The 17961-nt window shown below is 39.6% G+C and overlaps 2 protein-coding genes across 2 annotated transcripts in view; one reads left to right on the forward strand and one right to left on the reverse strand.

Moving 5' to 3' along the window:
• Positions 1-17961, forward strand: part of MED12L (mediator complex subunit 12L) — a 204382-nt gene that overhangs the window by 131928 nt on the left and 54493 nt on the right. The window contains exons 16-19 of the mRNA XM_044432963.1: positions 12661-12808; positions 13329-13447; positions 16141-16284; positions 17601-17764. Coding sequence (XP_044288898.1) covers positions 12661-12808; positions 13329-13447; positions 16141-16284; positions 17601-17764 — 575 coding nt within the window. The remainder of the gene's footprint in view (positions 1-12660; positions 12809-13328; positions 13448-16140; positions 16285-17600; positions 17765-17961) is intronic.
• On the reverse strand, positions 538-1847 carry P2RY12 (purinergic receptor P2Y12). Its single transcript, XM_044432969.1, has one exon. It carries the CDS (start codon positions 1797-1799, stop codon positions 861-863), a length of 939 nt encoding a protein of 312 aa, XP_044288904.1. The 5' UTR covers positions 1800-1847; the 3' UTR covers positions 538-860.

Below are 17961 nucleotides of genomic sequence, written 5' to 3' on the forward strand. Positions count from 1 at the left end.
TACATTTTAGAAAACAGAAATGACTTCTGTACTATTCTCTGTTTTTGAATCATTGTGGTAGTTGGGTCCCTAGGATCACACTTCAATGCTCAATTTTCAGAAATTTAGAGGACAGAATGATTTATAGTAAAATTTCTCAATGTTTTCTAGCATGCTCACAAAAGAGTAAGCTCTCAAGAGACTTTTTACATTGAAATAGTACTTGGGTGGGTAGCACAAGTAATTCAAATGTGGAAGGCTTCAAAATGATGCAGCAGAATACTATTGCTAAAAAACTCCCCAGTGCATTTGAACCAAGAGGCTCTCCAAGGACATCAGTTTTAAATGTAACATGTAAAAGGTGCAGTTGACAAATTTGACTTGCTCCCTTCCTACTTCTTGACTCCAGCAGCTGATATCCAAGCAAACCTGGAAGCTTAATCCTAAGCCACTAACGAGATGTGCCAATAGTACTGACATTACTAATTTTTTGGCTGGAAGATGATGCTTTATATTTTATGAATATAAACTGCAATAACTGCAGTTCTTATCAACTTTCTCTGTCTTTTTTATGTACTTAGCAAAGAATATATCCAAGTGTCCTGGAGGAGTTCTTTGTTTTGCATGCTTTTGAGAAGAGCTCTTCATCACAATCACCACCAGCACTGCAACCCCATTCAATTTTTCTCTATCTGGTTCAGTGTTTGTAGCCATCATGCTTCAAAAAAATGCAGAATAGTCCTAGTCAGCAGCTAGTTGTTAGCTTCAGAGACTATGTATGTTTCCTAGAATCAGGAAGAAGCCACATCACAGTTTATTGCTAAAAAAAATGAAGGGGTTGCAAAATGATTTTGGCTATACTCTGTGGATATCCTGTTGGTCTACATTGGTGTTTCCTCATCCGTAGTTTCTGTGTTTTGATCTCTTCTTTGAACTGCACATTTGTGCAGTGAGTTTAGGAGAGACTTTCTAAAGGATTTACAGAGGGCAAAATATATAAATGGATCTAGGCATGCATTCAGGGAAGTCAACCATAAGGTGCTCTCTTTTATATAAAACAATGTGTTCTGAGTTGAACACACAAAAACATCTCTTGTTTGACTTAAAGTGTAAGGAATTCTGGCAAAATGGAAAGGCACAAAGCAAATGAAGAACACGCCAATAATGACAAAAACTTTCATATTCACCGTCTTTCTGTTTGGGTTTCCTTTCTGTCTTGTTCGTTGATAGGATTTGTACAGTTCTCGTGTTATGAGTATGTAGCAAACAACTATGATGGCAAAGTTAACCCAGAAGATAAACTGGCAAATGTAGTTAACGATTTCATGCCATATTAACCCAAAATCAGATTTTAGATCAGCACATTTCTTCACATTCTCACGTGTTGGCTTCTTGTTTGTCAGAATCATGTTAGGAAAGGACAGAGAAAACATGAATATCCAAATCAGTACAGACAGAATCTTTGCTGCCAGTACATTGTCAGTGCCGGATGATCTGAAGGGTCTGACGGTTTTCAAATAGCGATCAATAGTTATAAGGCCCAAGAAGATAATGCTGATGTACATGGTGAAGTAAAATACGACCTGAGTCACCTTGCAAACAAATCCTCTCAGTTCCCAGGACACAAGTTTTGCATCGCTGAGAATCTTGAATGGAAACGTCAGGATCATGAGGATGTCAGAAATAACCGTGTTCTTCAGAAAGATAATAAAATTGGATTTGCTGGAGATCTGGAAAAAAACTCCCATGGCTAGTACATTCATGATCATGCCCACAAAGAAAATAACAGTGTACAATAAGGGAAAAAGAATTTCATTCATGCCACTCTCAGCACTGCAGTTGCTGCTGTTTCCATGAAAGCCGTACCGGGTTTTCATTGGGGGTTTATTTTATTTCCTGTCAAAACAAAATCAGCAGATCAGTCACAAATGCCTCCAAGGAGCACAGGGTGGCATACACAATCTTCTTCTTCTTTCATCCTCACAACAACCCTGCAAGGTTGGTTAGTCTTAGTGTCAGTGCTAGATCTGAAGTCACCCATCAAGCTTCAGGACCAAGTAGGTACTTGAACACAGGCCTCCCCACTCCCATTCCAACACTTAAGCCCATCCTGGCTGTGCTTTACGTTGGGAAGCTGCAGTCACTGGCTGTGCTTTAAGCTGCAAGAAACATTGTGGTAAAGTTAGTCTCTTTTTAATGAAGCAGTGACTTCCCCATAGCACATTGTTGAAGTGTAACTCTAAGCAGGAACTCCATCCAGGATGAAGTACAGACTTTACCATTAGTTCCTGATGTGTCTGGAAGATGTGGCAAAAACAGGTACAGATTCATTCTTAAGTTTACTGTGTCTTACACAGAAGGCAAGGCTAGGTGTTAATGTAAGTCACATGCGCCAGACTTCATTTAAGGGCTTGGGTTTTGCTTAGTTGTGCTGTTTCCCTTACATTCTTAGCAAAAATTAAGCCTTCTATTAATTGCTGAGGCTAGCCAACTTTGCTATACCTTTCTGGTGCCACCTTGTGGTTGATATAACGAGACTTAGACTGCTCTTTAGAAGGCCAGATACTGAAGATGAAACTCAAATACTTTGGCCACCTGATGAGAAGGAAGACTCACTGGAGGAGACCCTAATGCTGGGAACAGTAGATGGCAAAAGAAGAAGGGGACGGCAGAGGATGAGGTGGCTAGATGGAGTCACTGAAGCAGTCAGCGTGGACTTAAGTGGATTCCGGGAGATGGTGGAGGAGAGAAAGGCCTGGAGGAATGTTGTCCATGGGGTCACGATGGGTCGGACATGACTTTGCGACTAACAACAACAACATCCTTGCTGCATTAACCTCATGGCTTTGTCTCAATGTGGATGGGGCTGCTGGGAGGGAAACCGCCACATCTTCTACAGCTGCAAGCCACTATTTCTCCTTGGGACAGGCAAGTGCTTGCCATAGACTGCATAATTTCTCAGACTGGTCCAAAACCTGTCATGCTGTTTGAGAAGCTGCAGCTACTGAAACAGAGGCTATCAAAAGCACCTGGGCAGTAAAATCTCCTTAAGGCAAGTACAGATCTCTGATATTTGTGTAAAACCCTTAAAACATGTGCAAATCTTGGGCTAGTCTTTTTTTTTTTTTTTACTGCTTCTATGTAGCAAGAGATGTGGCTTGTATGTGTGTGTGGTTTTATATATAAAAAACAGTAAAGTTTAAACAGAAGTAAAAGAATAAGTACAAATAAACATAAGAAAGTAACACCAACAACTTAAACGTTACATAGAATGTCAAATACTTTAAAAATTGCTGTAAATCAACAATTACTATCTTTTCTACTCAGTCACAATTTTAGCACTTAGTTAAAATTCATTGTAATTTCTTCTAATTTCAAAGAGTTTCCCCAAAAATTCTATTCCCTTTTTACCTATTATCCTCATTAGAAAGAAGTTGTATGTAGTACAGTTTGCAGTTTTCTGGTATTCTTAAGTTTCTGACACCACTGTGGAGAGTGGGCCTAGCAAAAGGAACATTCTTGGTGGAGAATAAATTTTTGTTTGCAGGTTTTGCTGCTTAAGGAAAAGCATAGATGGCAGCAGAGGTGGGTGCTTAATAGCTGGATAAGTTCAATACATACCCGAAACTAGCAGCTGCAGTATGGAAAACAGAACAATTGCAAACTGACCTGCTCCTTGCTGGCTGCCGCACTGAGGGCTGGACTCCCAATTTCCTATCAGTATTTTATCATGTGCCTTGGAAAGTGATCGAGTAATTGGAATGGGGAGAAGTGGTGCCCCTTTAGTGTAGTCATGGGTAGGGGAAGGTAAGGCACTGGGGAATTATTGAACAGAAGGTGGGTAGACACCTTATGACTATCCCCTCTTCCAGTTCTTCCTCCAACCAGATGGTTCCTGGCGGCCGTACCATCTTGCCCTTGGGTATGGTGCTGCTGAATGCTAGGTCAGTAAATAAATAAATTTTCCTCATCCATGATTTGTTTGTTTGAGAGGGCTAACCTGCTGTGCATTAAGGCCTGGGTTAAACTCTGCCAGTTTTCCCACCTAGCTTACTTGGTGTAGCTGACATTGACTAAAGGTTGGAGAAATGGGGTTGCTGTGGTTCTGTAGGATTCTCAAGGATACCTGTGTGCTGATCTTGTAGTCAGTGCTTAAGATTCATTAAGGATTCTGTTAGTGTACCGCCCACTTTTGGTCTGTGTCTGAAATGATGGAAGTGGTCTCACATTTGGTGTTGAGGACTCCTAGAACATGGTTCTGAGCCATTTCAGAGGCTTGATTTGGTTTTCTCAGTGGGGCTGGAGAACAGTGATCTGAAAGTGGCAGAATTAAGACTTTTGTGCTGTTGTGTACAGATCACTTCCTCTTGAGGTCTTTCTCTTCTGCAAGGCTCAGAGATTTATTAAAATAGTCTGCCCATGAAAGCTAATGGGTTGATTTCAATTAGATTCCAATTGATTCCAGAATGTTCTGGGGAATTTTCTTGTTGGTATGGCTGGTGCTTCTGCCGCTTAGGAAAAGGGGGTTCTTTTTCACCACAATCACATCTTTGCAGTGTTACTCAGTGGAGCTAATTCTAGAAGGTGGTGCTGGGGGATTATTGCTCCACGGCTTGGCAGCTACTCTATGGGGTCACACTGTGAGCTTTTCTATCCTCCATGCTGTTCAGCATCTATGTAAAACCCCAAGGGATGTTATCTGGAGGTGTGGGTTGAGGGTGTAGGTGTGGATGGCACACAGTCGTATTTCTGCTTTTTCTCAAAATTCAGGTTAGGGAATGGTCGCTCTGAATGAGTGTTTGGGCTTGGTACTGACTGGTCCTGAGAGTCAATAAACTGCAATTCAATCCAGACAAGATAGATGAGTGATATTTAACTGGTTCCAGAGGGGAGTAATCCCCTGTAAAAGATTAGGCCCATTATTGGAGGTGGTCTTGTATTTAGCATTGCCACTAGAGGCACAAGTAGGCTCAGTGACATCAAGAACATTTTGATCAGCTTAGGTTGTTATAGTGTCTTCTTGAAGAAGTATTCATCTCCCTTTGGATTATTCACACTTTGGTCTTTTATAAACTGGAATTGCAAAGGATGGAATTGGCAGTGTTATCAATTGGATTCAAGATACTCATAATTATGAAGGTATATTTTTATTTTGGCACATATTTTTATTCTTGGCACATATTCTGAGGACAAGATAGATCAAGTCAAATACAGAGTCATTCTAGAGGAAAAAACATTTCAGTCTGCAAGACGTACAGCTGGAATTGCTGCCAGAGGTGTTTCTATCAGGTATTGACCTGAGGAAAGATAGAGTGTGAATACTTACTGTAACTAACAAATGCCTATTTTTTTTTTTTTGTTTACTTAATTTTTGTGCCACAATAATGATATTTTCACAGTGTTGATTATCTTGTGTACATCAAGTGATAATAGTGCCAACTAAATCAACTTCAGTTCCAGGCTGTTACACAAGAAAATGTAAAAAAGTTAAAACATTTTTGCAAGGCAGTGTACTAATAGGTTTCTATCTGAACAGGGATAGCCTAGCTATCTGTGGTCAGGTGATCTTTTCTTTGGATTATTGCATTGCGTTCTATGTTGGACTGTTTTTTGAAATGGTCCAGAGACAGCTCCTCCAAAACACGCTAGCTATGTTACCCATAGCCAGGGCTTTTTTTGTCATAGAACGCACCGGAACAGCGTTCTGGCACCTTTTTTTCCAATGGATTTTACGAAGTGATTTTGAATCGCCTGGCGGGAGTAGCAGATCAGCAGCAAACATCATTAACATAATGCCTGAGGGCTGCTTTTGTGTCTGTTATCTGCTATCTGATAGTGAGATAGTGAGGGTACTGCTCAGCTTGGGATTGGTGTGTGTGGTCATGCGCTGAGACGGGCGACGTGAGTTCCAGCAACATTTTTTTTTTTTTACAAAAAAAGCACTGCCCATAGCTATAGTTACCCATCCAGCTATGAAACGCTATGCATTATGTCAATGTGTCATTCTAATCCAAGTTTACATGCACTTCTTTGCAACCCAGCAGGTCAATGGGCAGTGGCCAATGCTAGGACGACAGGCTTAAGGTTTCAACTGAAACAAGTCAGTTATTTTTATTGTAACACAATGCTTCTATTAACTCCATACATACAAAAATATTATGAACTAGCAACTTAGAGTATTTTGAAAATAATGTCAATGAAACGCTTTGAGATGGTAAAGATTGTATTTGCTCTGAATTGATAAAGGAATCAAAGGAATTTAAAAAGGAATTTTGGACTGTATCTTCCTCTGAAAACAAAATAAAAAAAAATCCTTCCTTCTGCCAGAATTTTCCAAACTATTTCATAGCATTCTACAATGATAGGCTATATCTATCAGTTCAGTGTAGTGGGTTTGAAGAGGAAGGGTCAGGGAAAAATCTTTTACTTACCCCAAAATATACTAATTTAATCTCGAATCATTTAGGATGTAATCCAAAATCCACTTACCTGACAGTAAACATTACCGTCAACATTATTACCTATTCTTTGGTCACCTTTCAGGGCAGGAGCTGTCCCAAGGTGGTGTACAATAATAAAACACATAATGGAAACCAATGTGATATTAAAAGTAATAAAAAGAGTAAAAATAACATAGAAACAGCAATACAAACAGGAACAATAGCCAATATTAAATCAATATGTTTACAGGCCCTTCTGAAAAGCCTGCAGTTTTGGAGCCTGGTGGCCGTCCAATGAAATCAATGGAACTAACAATGGAATCAGTGATAATACATGTATGGGAGTGTTGTTTTCATCACTCACTGCAGGCAACAGGATTCACAAATAATATCCTGATCTGAAGGAGGTGGGAGAGCAAAAGCCACCACGTCTCTATCAAAGGATCCACCAAAGTTGTAACAAAAAGCATATAGATCAGAACAAAAAAGTCAGATGACATTTAAATGGAGATATCAAAATATTATAAAGATGTTATCTCAGTGCAGCTTCACTGTCAGTCTTACATGCTAGCTCTTTAACAATATAGCATCAGTGGACCTTTCCAAGACACAAAGTGATAAACTGTGTAGGAGTCTCAGCTTTCCTACAATGACACAAAACTAAGAAACTCATTGTTGAAGAAGGAAAGAGCAGAGATGTTCCACTAAGCGTGCCTTTAATAGCTAAAGGCAGTATTAAAAATACCTTTGCATTTTTTTCACAAAACCTTCCTTTCCATAGGTGGAAGAAACAAAAAACCCCTCTTACATTCAACTTTAGTACACTTTCCAACTCATAGGAAAAGTTTCCATCATGACATTTTAACTAGAATATCTTTTCATACCTTTCAAAGCTTTAAATATAAATGTATCAAACAAATCAGGAAAATCAATGTAAATGTGCACATCCAAACATCACTTCTAACAATCTTAAGTAGTTGGATAATATATAGAATGCAGTTCAAATAAAAGGTACAATGAAAGAAATGTAAAGTTACCTTAATCAGCTATAGAAAAGAGAGTGCTTGGCTTTTCCTGTATTGGAAGGTTGCATTTGCTGGCAGTGAAAGCGTGTTCTTCTTTTAACTATTTCCCTCTCTTTATGTCGTGATGTGAGTGTTTGTTGTAAGGCAATATGCATGTAGTAGACTCCCATCAACAAAAGTCCTTGCCCTATAGAGCAACTGCAGAAGCGAAAGTCAAGATAAACAAGAGGAAGTAGAGGGTTTAGTTTTCAGGATACTCCCTGAGTTTAAGCAGCTGGAACACAGTCAGTTTCATGTTCTAGGGGACAGCTTCAGTTTTTCTACTTTTAGTGCATTTCAAAGAAAGGATAAAAATCTTGATTTAAAACACACACACACATACACACAAATAAGGTGCCATAGACTACCAAAAACAAAAACTGAAAACAAAGGCACTCTATCAAACATTCAAACCAAAGCATGTGAGTATGCCGAGACAGACACGGGGAAGTCTGTGAGAGTGTTCCAGACGCCACTGGCATAAGCTTTAATAGATTCTGGCACTCATCTTCTGATGCAAAACAGTTAAGTAATACTTCTGCAAAACAATAATATAATTTAAAAGCTTTTTGGCAGGAACTTGGTTATGTAATTCAGATTAATATAATAAATTGCTTTCTAGTTTGTAGATAAGAATACATCTCTTGCAGAATCGATTCAGAGCTGTACTCTTTTTTCAACAGTTGCTAAGTGGAATTTTTATTAAAGTAAAAAAACCTATATTTTTGTTAATTCACTAAACCCATGCAGACTGAGCAATAATGCTATTGCTTAGTATCCTTATGGTACAATCTAATACAGATTTAGGCAGGAAAAATCCTACAACTCGAAGCATTCTCTGGACAAACATGCTGGACTGCTGGCAATTGTAGGACTTAATTCCTGGATTGCACTCTTGGTGCTTTAAAATGTCTATAAATATACACAATTATTGATGAGTGAAATTCAGTTTTCTCCAAATTCCTCCTGTATACTTCTCCTTCCTAAACTGGTCCCCTTAAGGTGTTTTGGAGTAGAAGTCTCATTGGCCAGAGCCGATGGAAGTTGTAGTCCACAAACATAACTCTGGGTGAAGTGTAACCTCAGTTTATGCATGTCTGACAGGCAGGCAGGCAGAGTCTTGCAGGATCAGATCACGAGTACACCTAATCCAATTTACTGTTTCTCACTAATGGCTAGCTAGATGTTTCCAGGAAGTTCAGAGGCAGATCTTGACAGCAGTAACCATCCTGTCATGTTTTTGCCCTGCAGCAAATTGTATATAAAAGAATAATGCTTCTGAACATAGAGGTTCAAGAAATCTCATTGTAGCTAATAATCGTACTCATCTATTAAATTATCTAATCATACCTTTTTAAAGCCATCTAAGCCATCACCAAATCTTGTATCAATATATTCTCTAAATTAATTATGCCTTGTGTAAAGTGCTTTCTTTTGTCTGAATCTGGCTATCAAGTGGATTGGATGTCTCAGAGTTTCTGTATTATGAAAGATGGAGGAAAGATTTTCTCTTTCCACTTCCTCCATAATTTAATAAACTTCTGTCATAACCTTGCTTAGTTGATGTTTCTCTCTAACAGCCTGGACTGTTTTCTCCTTTTCTCATAAAGAATTCACTCCAAACTGTGGATCGTTTTGGCTTTCTTTTGCCACGCATCCGTGTGGTGCTCTGAACTATCAGAGTAACTACCAGGTACTTTGTGCTACCAGATCTGTAAACAATATTTCAGATTTAACCAACATGGTACATTTGAGTAATGGTATTCTGATACTTTCATTTCATCTTCGATCTTTCCTCTAAAAATTCTTAGTCTGGAGTATCCCTATTTTCAATGTTTTGGCACAATGAATGGAGTTGTCTACTTTTCACTCCAACACTCCAACACATATCTCAGTATATGTGAGAAATTAAAATTTTTTGATACCGTGTGCATTGGAGTATACTCCAATGTCATGTAGCTGCTCTTCAAGTTTTGAAAGAGCCTTTTGGATCTTTTTCCAGATTGCATTTGTTTTTCATTATCCTGAATAATTTGATGTTATGCACAAACATGGGCATCTCACTTGCTCATAACAATTCCAAATTGTTTATTTATTTATTTATTTAGAATTTTTGTATGCCATCCCATCGCATAGCCTCGGGACAGCTTACATAAAATAAATAAACACAATACAAATAATACAAATAAAATCCAGATTCACCCTGGCTGCAAATTAAAACCTATAGATGATATTAAGAGTTATTAAAATATTGTTTAAATAAAAAGGTCTTAGCCTGGCGCTGAAAAACAAATAACGACGGCACCAGGCAGGCCTCTCTGGGGAGCGCATTCCATAGGTGGGGCACCACCACAGAGAAAGCCCCCCTCCGGGTACTTTGCCTCCTAATATCTTTCACAGAGGGTTCCCGGAGGAGGGCCTCTGCTGCCGATCTCAAGGGGCAGGAGGGCAAATATGGAAGAAGGCATTCCTTTAGGTATCCAGATCCCAAGCCATTTAGGGCTTTATAGGTAATAACCAGCACCTTGAATTGAACCCAGACTTCGATGGGAAGCCAATGGAGCTAATAGAGGACTGGGCTTATATGAAAATAACGCCCAGTCCCCGACAGCATCCTGGCAGCTTTATTTTGTACCATCTGAAGTATCTGGACTGTCTTCTAGGGTAAACCCACATAAAGCGCGTTACAGAAATCCAACTGGGAAGTAACCCATGCGTGTGTTACTGTTGCTAGGCAATCCTCCTCCAGGTAGGGACGCAGCTGATAGAGTAGCCGAAGCTGAAGGAAAGCGCTCCTCACCACCGATGTCACTTGGGCTCCCAAGGACAGCTCCGGGTCAAGGAGCACTCCCAAGCTGCGGACCCTGTCCTTTAGAGGGAGTGCAACCCTGTCCAGGGCAAGGCCCAAGTCACCTACCCAGGAGCTCGAATCACCCACCAACAGAACTTCCATCTTATCTGGATTGAGCTTCAGTTTATTGGCCCTCATCCAGCCTATTACCTTGGCCAGGCACTGTTTCAGTACAGCCACTGCCTCACCTGGGTTAGTTGAAAAAGAGAGGTAGAGCTGGGTGTCATCAGCATACTGATGATTCCATAGCCCAAACCTCCTGATGACCTCTCCCAGCGGTTTCATGTAGATATTAAATAGCAAGGGGGACAAGATGGAACCCTGCAGTGCTCCATGGCATAGCTGCCATGGCGCAGAGCCAAAGTCCCCCAGCACCGCCTTCTGGAATCGGCCGTCAAGGTAGGAGTGGAACCACTGCCAAGCAGTGCCTCCTACTCCCAATCCCACCAGCCTATCCAGGAGGATACCATGGTCGATGGTATCGAAAGCCACTGAGAGGTCCGGGAGAACCAACAGGGACGCACTCCCCCTGTCTCTCTCCCTGCACAGGTCATCGTACAGGGCAACCAAGGCAGATTCAGTACCGTACCTGGGTCTGAAGCCGGACTGAAATGGGTCCAGATAACTTCTTTGCTAATTTCTTTTTCAATTTCTTTGCTAATTATAAATGTTTTTCAAGAGTTACTGGTTCTGTTTTATTTAAGACAAGTGTCAAGCTTTTTGAGGAAGTCTCATTATTATTACATTTTGTTTCCTTGATTGCATGTTAACTACACTGGCATTCTCTTTGGCTTGTTTGTTATTTCTCCTTATTTGTGCTTCTGTTACCACAGTTTTAAATAGTCTTTAAGGATCTTGAGATTTGTTCCTTCTCCCTTTTAGCTTCCTTGCAACTAACTCTCTCTTTCCCAACATTTCTTTTTAAATTAAATGTGACCATACTCTGTATTGGAACTTCTGAGCATCTCTTTGCTTACGTACGTGTTGAATCTGACAGCAGTCAATCAATTTGTGTAGTGAATAGGATGGAGATAGAAACATAGAAACAGAGCAAGTCAGAAGGGGTCTCCCAGGCCATCTAGTCTGACCTCCAGCACCAGCCAGCTCCGCTCACAACATGCCCACCATAAAATAAAAGTGATTTGTTTTTTCTTCATGTAAGCCTTATTTTTCAGCATGTTAAGCTATAGTTTTCTGATATGGTCACATTAATTCATGCTACTAATGCATGAACAACCTTTCAAGTGCCCAACAGTCTATCTACTGCAATGTGAGTTGTTCTCTCTATTCTTAACTCTTGGTTCTCCAGCTGGGATCTCAGGGGACTTGACAGCTGAAGCTGCTTTGTCTCCTCAACCTGCCACAATTGCAAGCCACCGCTGGCTCCTTGAGGCCTTTTCCCTTTATCTTTTCTTCCTCTGAAGATTTTGATCTCTGACTTGACTACCAGTGACAGCCCTCCGAAGTGCTCCAAAGTGGCACATTGGAGGGACTGTCACAGGTTATCCTCCTCTTTCTTAAATGCACATTCAAGCAAGCAGATTTAGAATTAAAAATATATTTTAGTCAGACTGGGAAACTGTGGAGATGCACAGTTTCATGGGTATAAAAATAGGAAGCTTTATGTGGACAGTGTTCTGGAGGGGGATTTCTGGACTGGGGGGTATTGAGGAATTACAACCCTGCACTTTGATCCAGAGAGGTTCCAAATAGAGTTTTTAAAGATTTGGTTTGATGTGATAAAGGGCTGTCAAAGGGCTGTCATGTGATCATTACTCATGAAAGAGAATAGGCATTTTTTGCCTCCTTTAGAAAAAGAAACTCGGGTTTTGAGTGACCATCCACAATCCTAAGATTCAAAGTGCTCAACAATGTAAAAAAGCGCACCCTGGGCATTTCCATTGACCTTGCTTTTGGCAGCTGTCAGATGTAGGATTTCGTTCATTTGTTTGTTTTTTGTTTGTTTTTGCAGGGTAAAACAAGGTAGTTTGGACAGGGAAGTATACAAAGAAATATACTTCTGTATCTCTACAGTCACACCAGTATGTCAACAACCACAACAACATGGCTTTTCAATTTTAAAAGGAGCTTTTTATTCTCTGTAACTGCTACTAACATTTGAGAGTGGTGGAGCTGAGGCCAGGTGCAAAAGTTGCCAGGGCTCTTACATTCAGTCCCTGGCATGTGTTGCCCATCCTTGAGTAAAAAGGAAAGCACTGTGTTTGATGAGAATAGTTCTTTATGCAAAAGTCACCTCAGTTTCCTTTCTTATACTTGTAATCCAGTTTATTACAATTTCTTATGGTTTTTTCCCTTCAATTGAAAGGATGAATCTTCAAGTCATGAATGTAACCAGCGCATGATTCTTCTTTATGGTGTTGGCAAAGAAAGAGAAGAGGCAAGGCACCAATTGAAGAAAATTACCAAAGATATCTTGAAAATCCTAAATAAGAAAAGCACTACTGAAACAAATGGTAATTATCTAAGTGTTTCCTTCTGAGATTTCAGTGGCAATTAATACAGAAAAGTGTAAAGGCCTAGTTTGCAGCTTTGCAGAGATTTTGTGTTTAAATTATCCTGTTCAAGGCAGCCAAATTTCTGTTTGGCATATAGTGTGACATTAAACCAATTCTAACAGATTTATGGCTCTTTCATGACAACAGCTGTACGTATTGTGTATACATTCCCTCTGAGTTAAGATTTACAGTCCCATGCTGAAGCCAAGTGTATGAAGATATTTGGAAGAAAAAAATAATTAGTGGGATATTTTATGGAATTGTTACAATAATTTCTGTCTCTTAAAACAGTGTAATAAATGCATCTATTTCCAGTTTTGCCATACAAATTTGAATGCAATTGCCTTTCATGGTTTTCAGTCTCAAATCTCTATTTGCTGTATTAGACTATGCCATAAACTGTGCTTTTGAAAAAATGAAATTGAAGTGTATGTTGCATTTAGAGCAAAAATGTAACAATTGTAAAATAATGTTTTAGCTGGAGATGAAGGACAGAAAGTGAAAAAGAACAAACAAGAAGCATTTCCTACTTTAGAGACTGTGTTTACAAAACTGCAGCAGCTCTCCTATTTTGATCAACATCAAGTGACATGTCAGGTACTTTATCTGTAGACATTACATTGTTTTCTATTTCTATGTTTAATTTTAAATTCAACCATAGTAGAATATGTGTGTGGACGATGCAAAAGTGGAAGGGAGAGAAGAAAGAAAAACTAATTATGGATGATTGGATTAATGAAGGACTTGGCAAAGAGCAGAATTAACAGACAGGAGTTGTTTTAGTGTAATTACAGAAAAGACATTTTCAAAGAATTGGGTTGTGATTTGAGATGGTTGGGTGAAATATGGCAGCGTGAGGTCCTGCTTGAAATGCTGTTTATAGAATACACCAAAGAGTGGATTTGTAGATTTGGGAAAGCAGCAGATTTGGGAAAGGGCATCTAAAATGAACATGGGATTGGAACAACTTCCATATGAGAAAAGGTTACAACATCTGAAAAAAATATCTTAGAAATATGCTGAATAAAGGGAGATGCGATTGCGGAGAAAGTGAGTAGAAAAAATGAGTCATTTTCCTCACTCTTTCATAATACTAGAACCCAAGGTCATCTAATGAAGCTGATTAGTGTGAGAGTAAGATAAAAGGAAGTGCTTTGCACAGTGACCTGGCTTACACATAATGTGAAGCCACTATGAGTAAATTTCCATGCAGAATATGCTATTTTTCATTTTTAAAATTCAAGGCACAGTGGTCAGTACATGCAAACATGGTGAAGGTGGATTGTTGGTGTTGTTCACAAGTCACCCAGAAACCCTGTTCTGTTTTAGAGGTGTAGGTGAGTTGTTTAACAACCCCACCAACCCAACATCACTTAGTTTGCATGTACTGACAAGTGGCAGCAAAGTTCTACTGTGGCTTGAATTATTAATATGAAAAACAGCAAGCCTTGCATAGAATTCACCCACAGTGGCCTCTCATTATGCCTGAATGGGCTCACAATATACTTAAAGTATGAAGTGTGTTAGCATAAGGTGTTCTGATGGCCACCAATCTGGATGACTTCAAAATGGGCTTGGCCAAATTCACTGAGGATAAGGCTATCAGTGGCTGCCGGTCCTAATAGTTGTATGCACCTCCACCCTACATAGTGCTGGAGTAGATGGACCTTGCTTTGATCCACCATGGCTCTTATATTTTCTGCCTGCCTGCCTGCCTGCTTCTCCCTTTCTCATATTCCAGGCATAGGAATTAACATGATTGGTACTTATGTGTAGAACTGTAAAGTAGCTTTTCCCAGCCTGGTCCCATTGAGTTGTGTTGGGCTACAAGTCCCATCTTCCCTAACCAGATGAGCCATTGTTGGCTGTGGATGGCTGGAATTGTAGTCCAGCATTGGATAGTGCCAAGTTGGTGAAGTCTGCTGAAGAGAATTCTGGCAGCATTGTGAATCTTTAGTCCTCCTTAAAAGAAGCCTACACCGATGCATTTATGATACCATTGCATAAGCTCTGTTAATGGTGTCCCTCTTTCCACATGTCATTCCAAGAAAGATGTCAGTGCTGCTGTGCATATAAAAGCCTCAACTTGTATAGCCTAAAGTGCCCGATTCTGCCTAATCTTAGAAGCTAAACGGGATTGGGCCTGGGTGAAATCTGGATGTGTAACCTGAGTCCTGCATTGAGCATGCAGTTGAACCGATGGCCCGCTAGCCACCTTTCATGATTCTGAGTGTTATTCTTGATTCATAAAATGGTTTCCCAGCTGGTTGAGAAATGCCAGGGGTGGTTGCCTGCAAGTCAGTTGGAGAGGGAATGGAATGCTGCAGTTCTGATGCAGTTGATCTGAAGCACTTCCATTCTATTCCAGCAATTAGATAACATGTAAATCATATATCTAGCCAGGAAAACTTTATTTCATGGTGAGCTGTGTCATTCAATTCCAAGGCTTTTCCTTGGGATGTATTCTGCATCAAGCATTCTGTTACAAAAAGAGAAAGGAATGGAAGGAGAAGCAGATCAGTATGGATTTTTTCCAGGGTTCTATCAAGAGAGAGACCAGCTGCACTAGCAGATTTTTGAGGGTTCTTAACTTCTAGTTACTTTAGTATTCTCAAAGTGACTGGATGAGGGCATCAACCATCATTTATTTCCCTCCAAAATCAAGGCAAGGCCCTTCAGTGCATCTTGATTGGTGGGGGAAATGGGACTGCAACATCCTGAACAGCTGGTTCCATGTGGTGAGCGTGATGGAAAGCCAAGCTTCTGAAACTAGGGCATGGACCAAAGTTGAGACATGTGTGTTTTTTTTTACATCATAAAATTACAACTTTAAAAATGTCAGCCATTGTGCAATCTACTTCCAGAGAGGTCAGTGTATTCATCCGTTGCATCAAAAATAACAATAAGCCTGTGTCACCTTAAGGATGAACAAATTTATTATGGCATATAGTTTTGTGGACTAGCCTCAAGCTGGTGCTGAAAGTATTATCTTCTGTTGGCAGGAATGTAGATGCATATATTAATGGAGAAGAGAGGAAATGGTTAGCAGGGAATATTTTACATACCTGTCACAATCTGTGCTTTTTTGCATTTTATTCCCCCCTGATTTTATTGCCTGCAGTCCCCACATCTACCAACGATCCAAAATTATGTGTTCTAATTCTTTGCTGTGTTTGCTAGTATATTCAGGATAAAGATCTTAAAATAACAAATCTTAATGTCATGTTAGCTGTTGCAAGGCTTCAATTTAATTTACCAGTGGTACCGTTTTTTTTTTTTTTTTTAAACAGATCTCTAACAATGTTCTGGAACAAATTACTAGTTTTGCTTCTGGCACATCATATCATCTTCCATTGGCTCACCACATACAGCTTATCTTTGATCTGATGGAGCCAGCTTTAAATATCAATGGACTTATTGACTTTGCTGTCCAGGTAATACTTACTTGTTTATTAAAATTATTGCTATCAAATGTTCAACAAGGCAGCTCAACATAAAATAGAAACAGTGCTTTCTAGAACTGAAGGACAAAAATTGATAGCATTCTCTGTACCAAATGACACCGGTGTGAGAACTGCCCTACCACTCACCTAACTGTGGCTGCAGTCCTGAGCACTCTTTCTGAAACTTACTTTTAAGTAGACTTGCTCATATTTGCTCAGTTATCATGTGCTCACATTTACCTTTTCGAATAGCAATAATTCTCTTTCTTGGAAATGTCCTCAGCCAAATACTCTCAAGTTCCCTTTTCTACTGCTCACTGTTCCAAGCAAGTTGAAAAATCATCTCAAAGTTGAAAAATTATGTCAAAGTTTTGCTGGTCAAGTTGAAATACTATATCAGTAGGAAAGTATCTGTTAGTAGATCCAACATTTGATCAGTAACTTCCAGAGTGAATACATGCAAAGGGACATGGCATCTTATTTCCCTTCTTAATTAAAATAAAGGAAATGCATACGCATTTGTCTGGCAGTACTATAATTGCAAATGCTGCAAACAGCTCTGTATGCTTGATTATCATAAACTGCGTAGGGCCTGGAAAAGCAGATAGCATAGATATTGTACAGCCAAACTAGCTGCAATAGTTCCTAATCCTTGTGCTAAGAAGCACTTGAGTCTCATTTAAGGATCAAAACAACTGGAGAAGTTGCTCTTTGGGAGAACCTTTACAAATTATAAACCTTTATTGCTTCACACATAATGTTTTCCCTCCATAGAGAAGTAAGACAACAAAATTTGTCTCAGAGTGCTCTTTCTCCAATGATTTTAGCCCTGCAAAAGTCAATTTAGTGCTTCTTAGCTCAATGATTTGGCACTTTGGGATCTAGTTTGGTTTTACGATAGGTACGTCATTTGTATTCTGTTCACTTTAATTAGGTGCATACCAATTTGAGCCACTTGATTCAGGGAACAAGGGGAGGGGATAAGCTCTTGTAGACTAGATGCAATGCAGGATCTATCTAACTGGATTGCAGGCTATTTCAGTTATTGTGTTTTAGGAACCTGAAACGTGCAATCAGTTTGATGATGATGAAGAATGGATTTGATGTTTGAAAACTCCAAAACCATTTGGCATCATCAAATAAATGTGTATTTCTTATTTCTCCCCTCTTTTACTGCGAAGAAGAGACTGAAACATTATTATATCTCTGTAGTATTCTCTGTCACCCCCCTCAAATTTTCCTGGAAAAGTTCGTCCAGCTCAATTTGCCAAACTCAGTATTTTATTCCTCTTTTTTTTTCATTTTAGCTGCTGAATGAGCTGAGTGTGGTTGAAGCTGAGCTTCTGCTGAAGTCATCCAGCCTGGCAGGAAGTTACACAACAGGACTGTGTGTTTGCATTGTTGCTGTTCTGAGACATTACCATGCCTGCCTCATACTGAATCCAGACCAAACTGCTCAGGTTTTTGAAGGGTTTGTAGTGGTAATGTTTTTCTAAGACTTTTCAATGTTAACAGCTTTTTCACCTCTTTGTATTTGTAGGCTTGATTTGTAAATAATTTTATTTGAAAGAGCTGTGGAAAGGGAAAAACTCTAGTATGGTTAGAAATGGAAATATGAGCTGCAATTACCTCACACTAATGGAGTTGAAGTTCCCTGAGACAGGTTTC

The sequence above is a fragment of the Varanus komodoensis genome, unplaced genomic scaffold, assembly GCF_004798865.1.
Source record: "Varanus komodoensis strain SLA01 unplaced genomic scaffold, ASM479886v1 scaffold25, whole genome shotgun sequence".
NCBI lineage: Eukaryota > Metazoa > Chordata > Lepidosauria > Squamata > Varanidae > Varanus > Varanus komodoensis.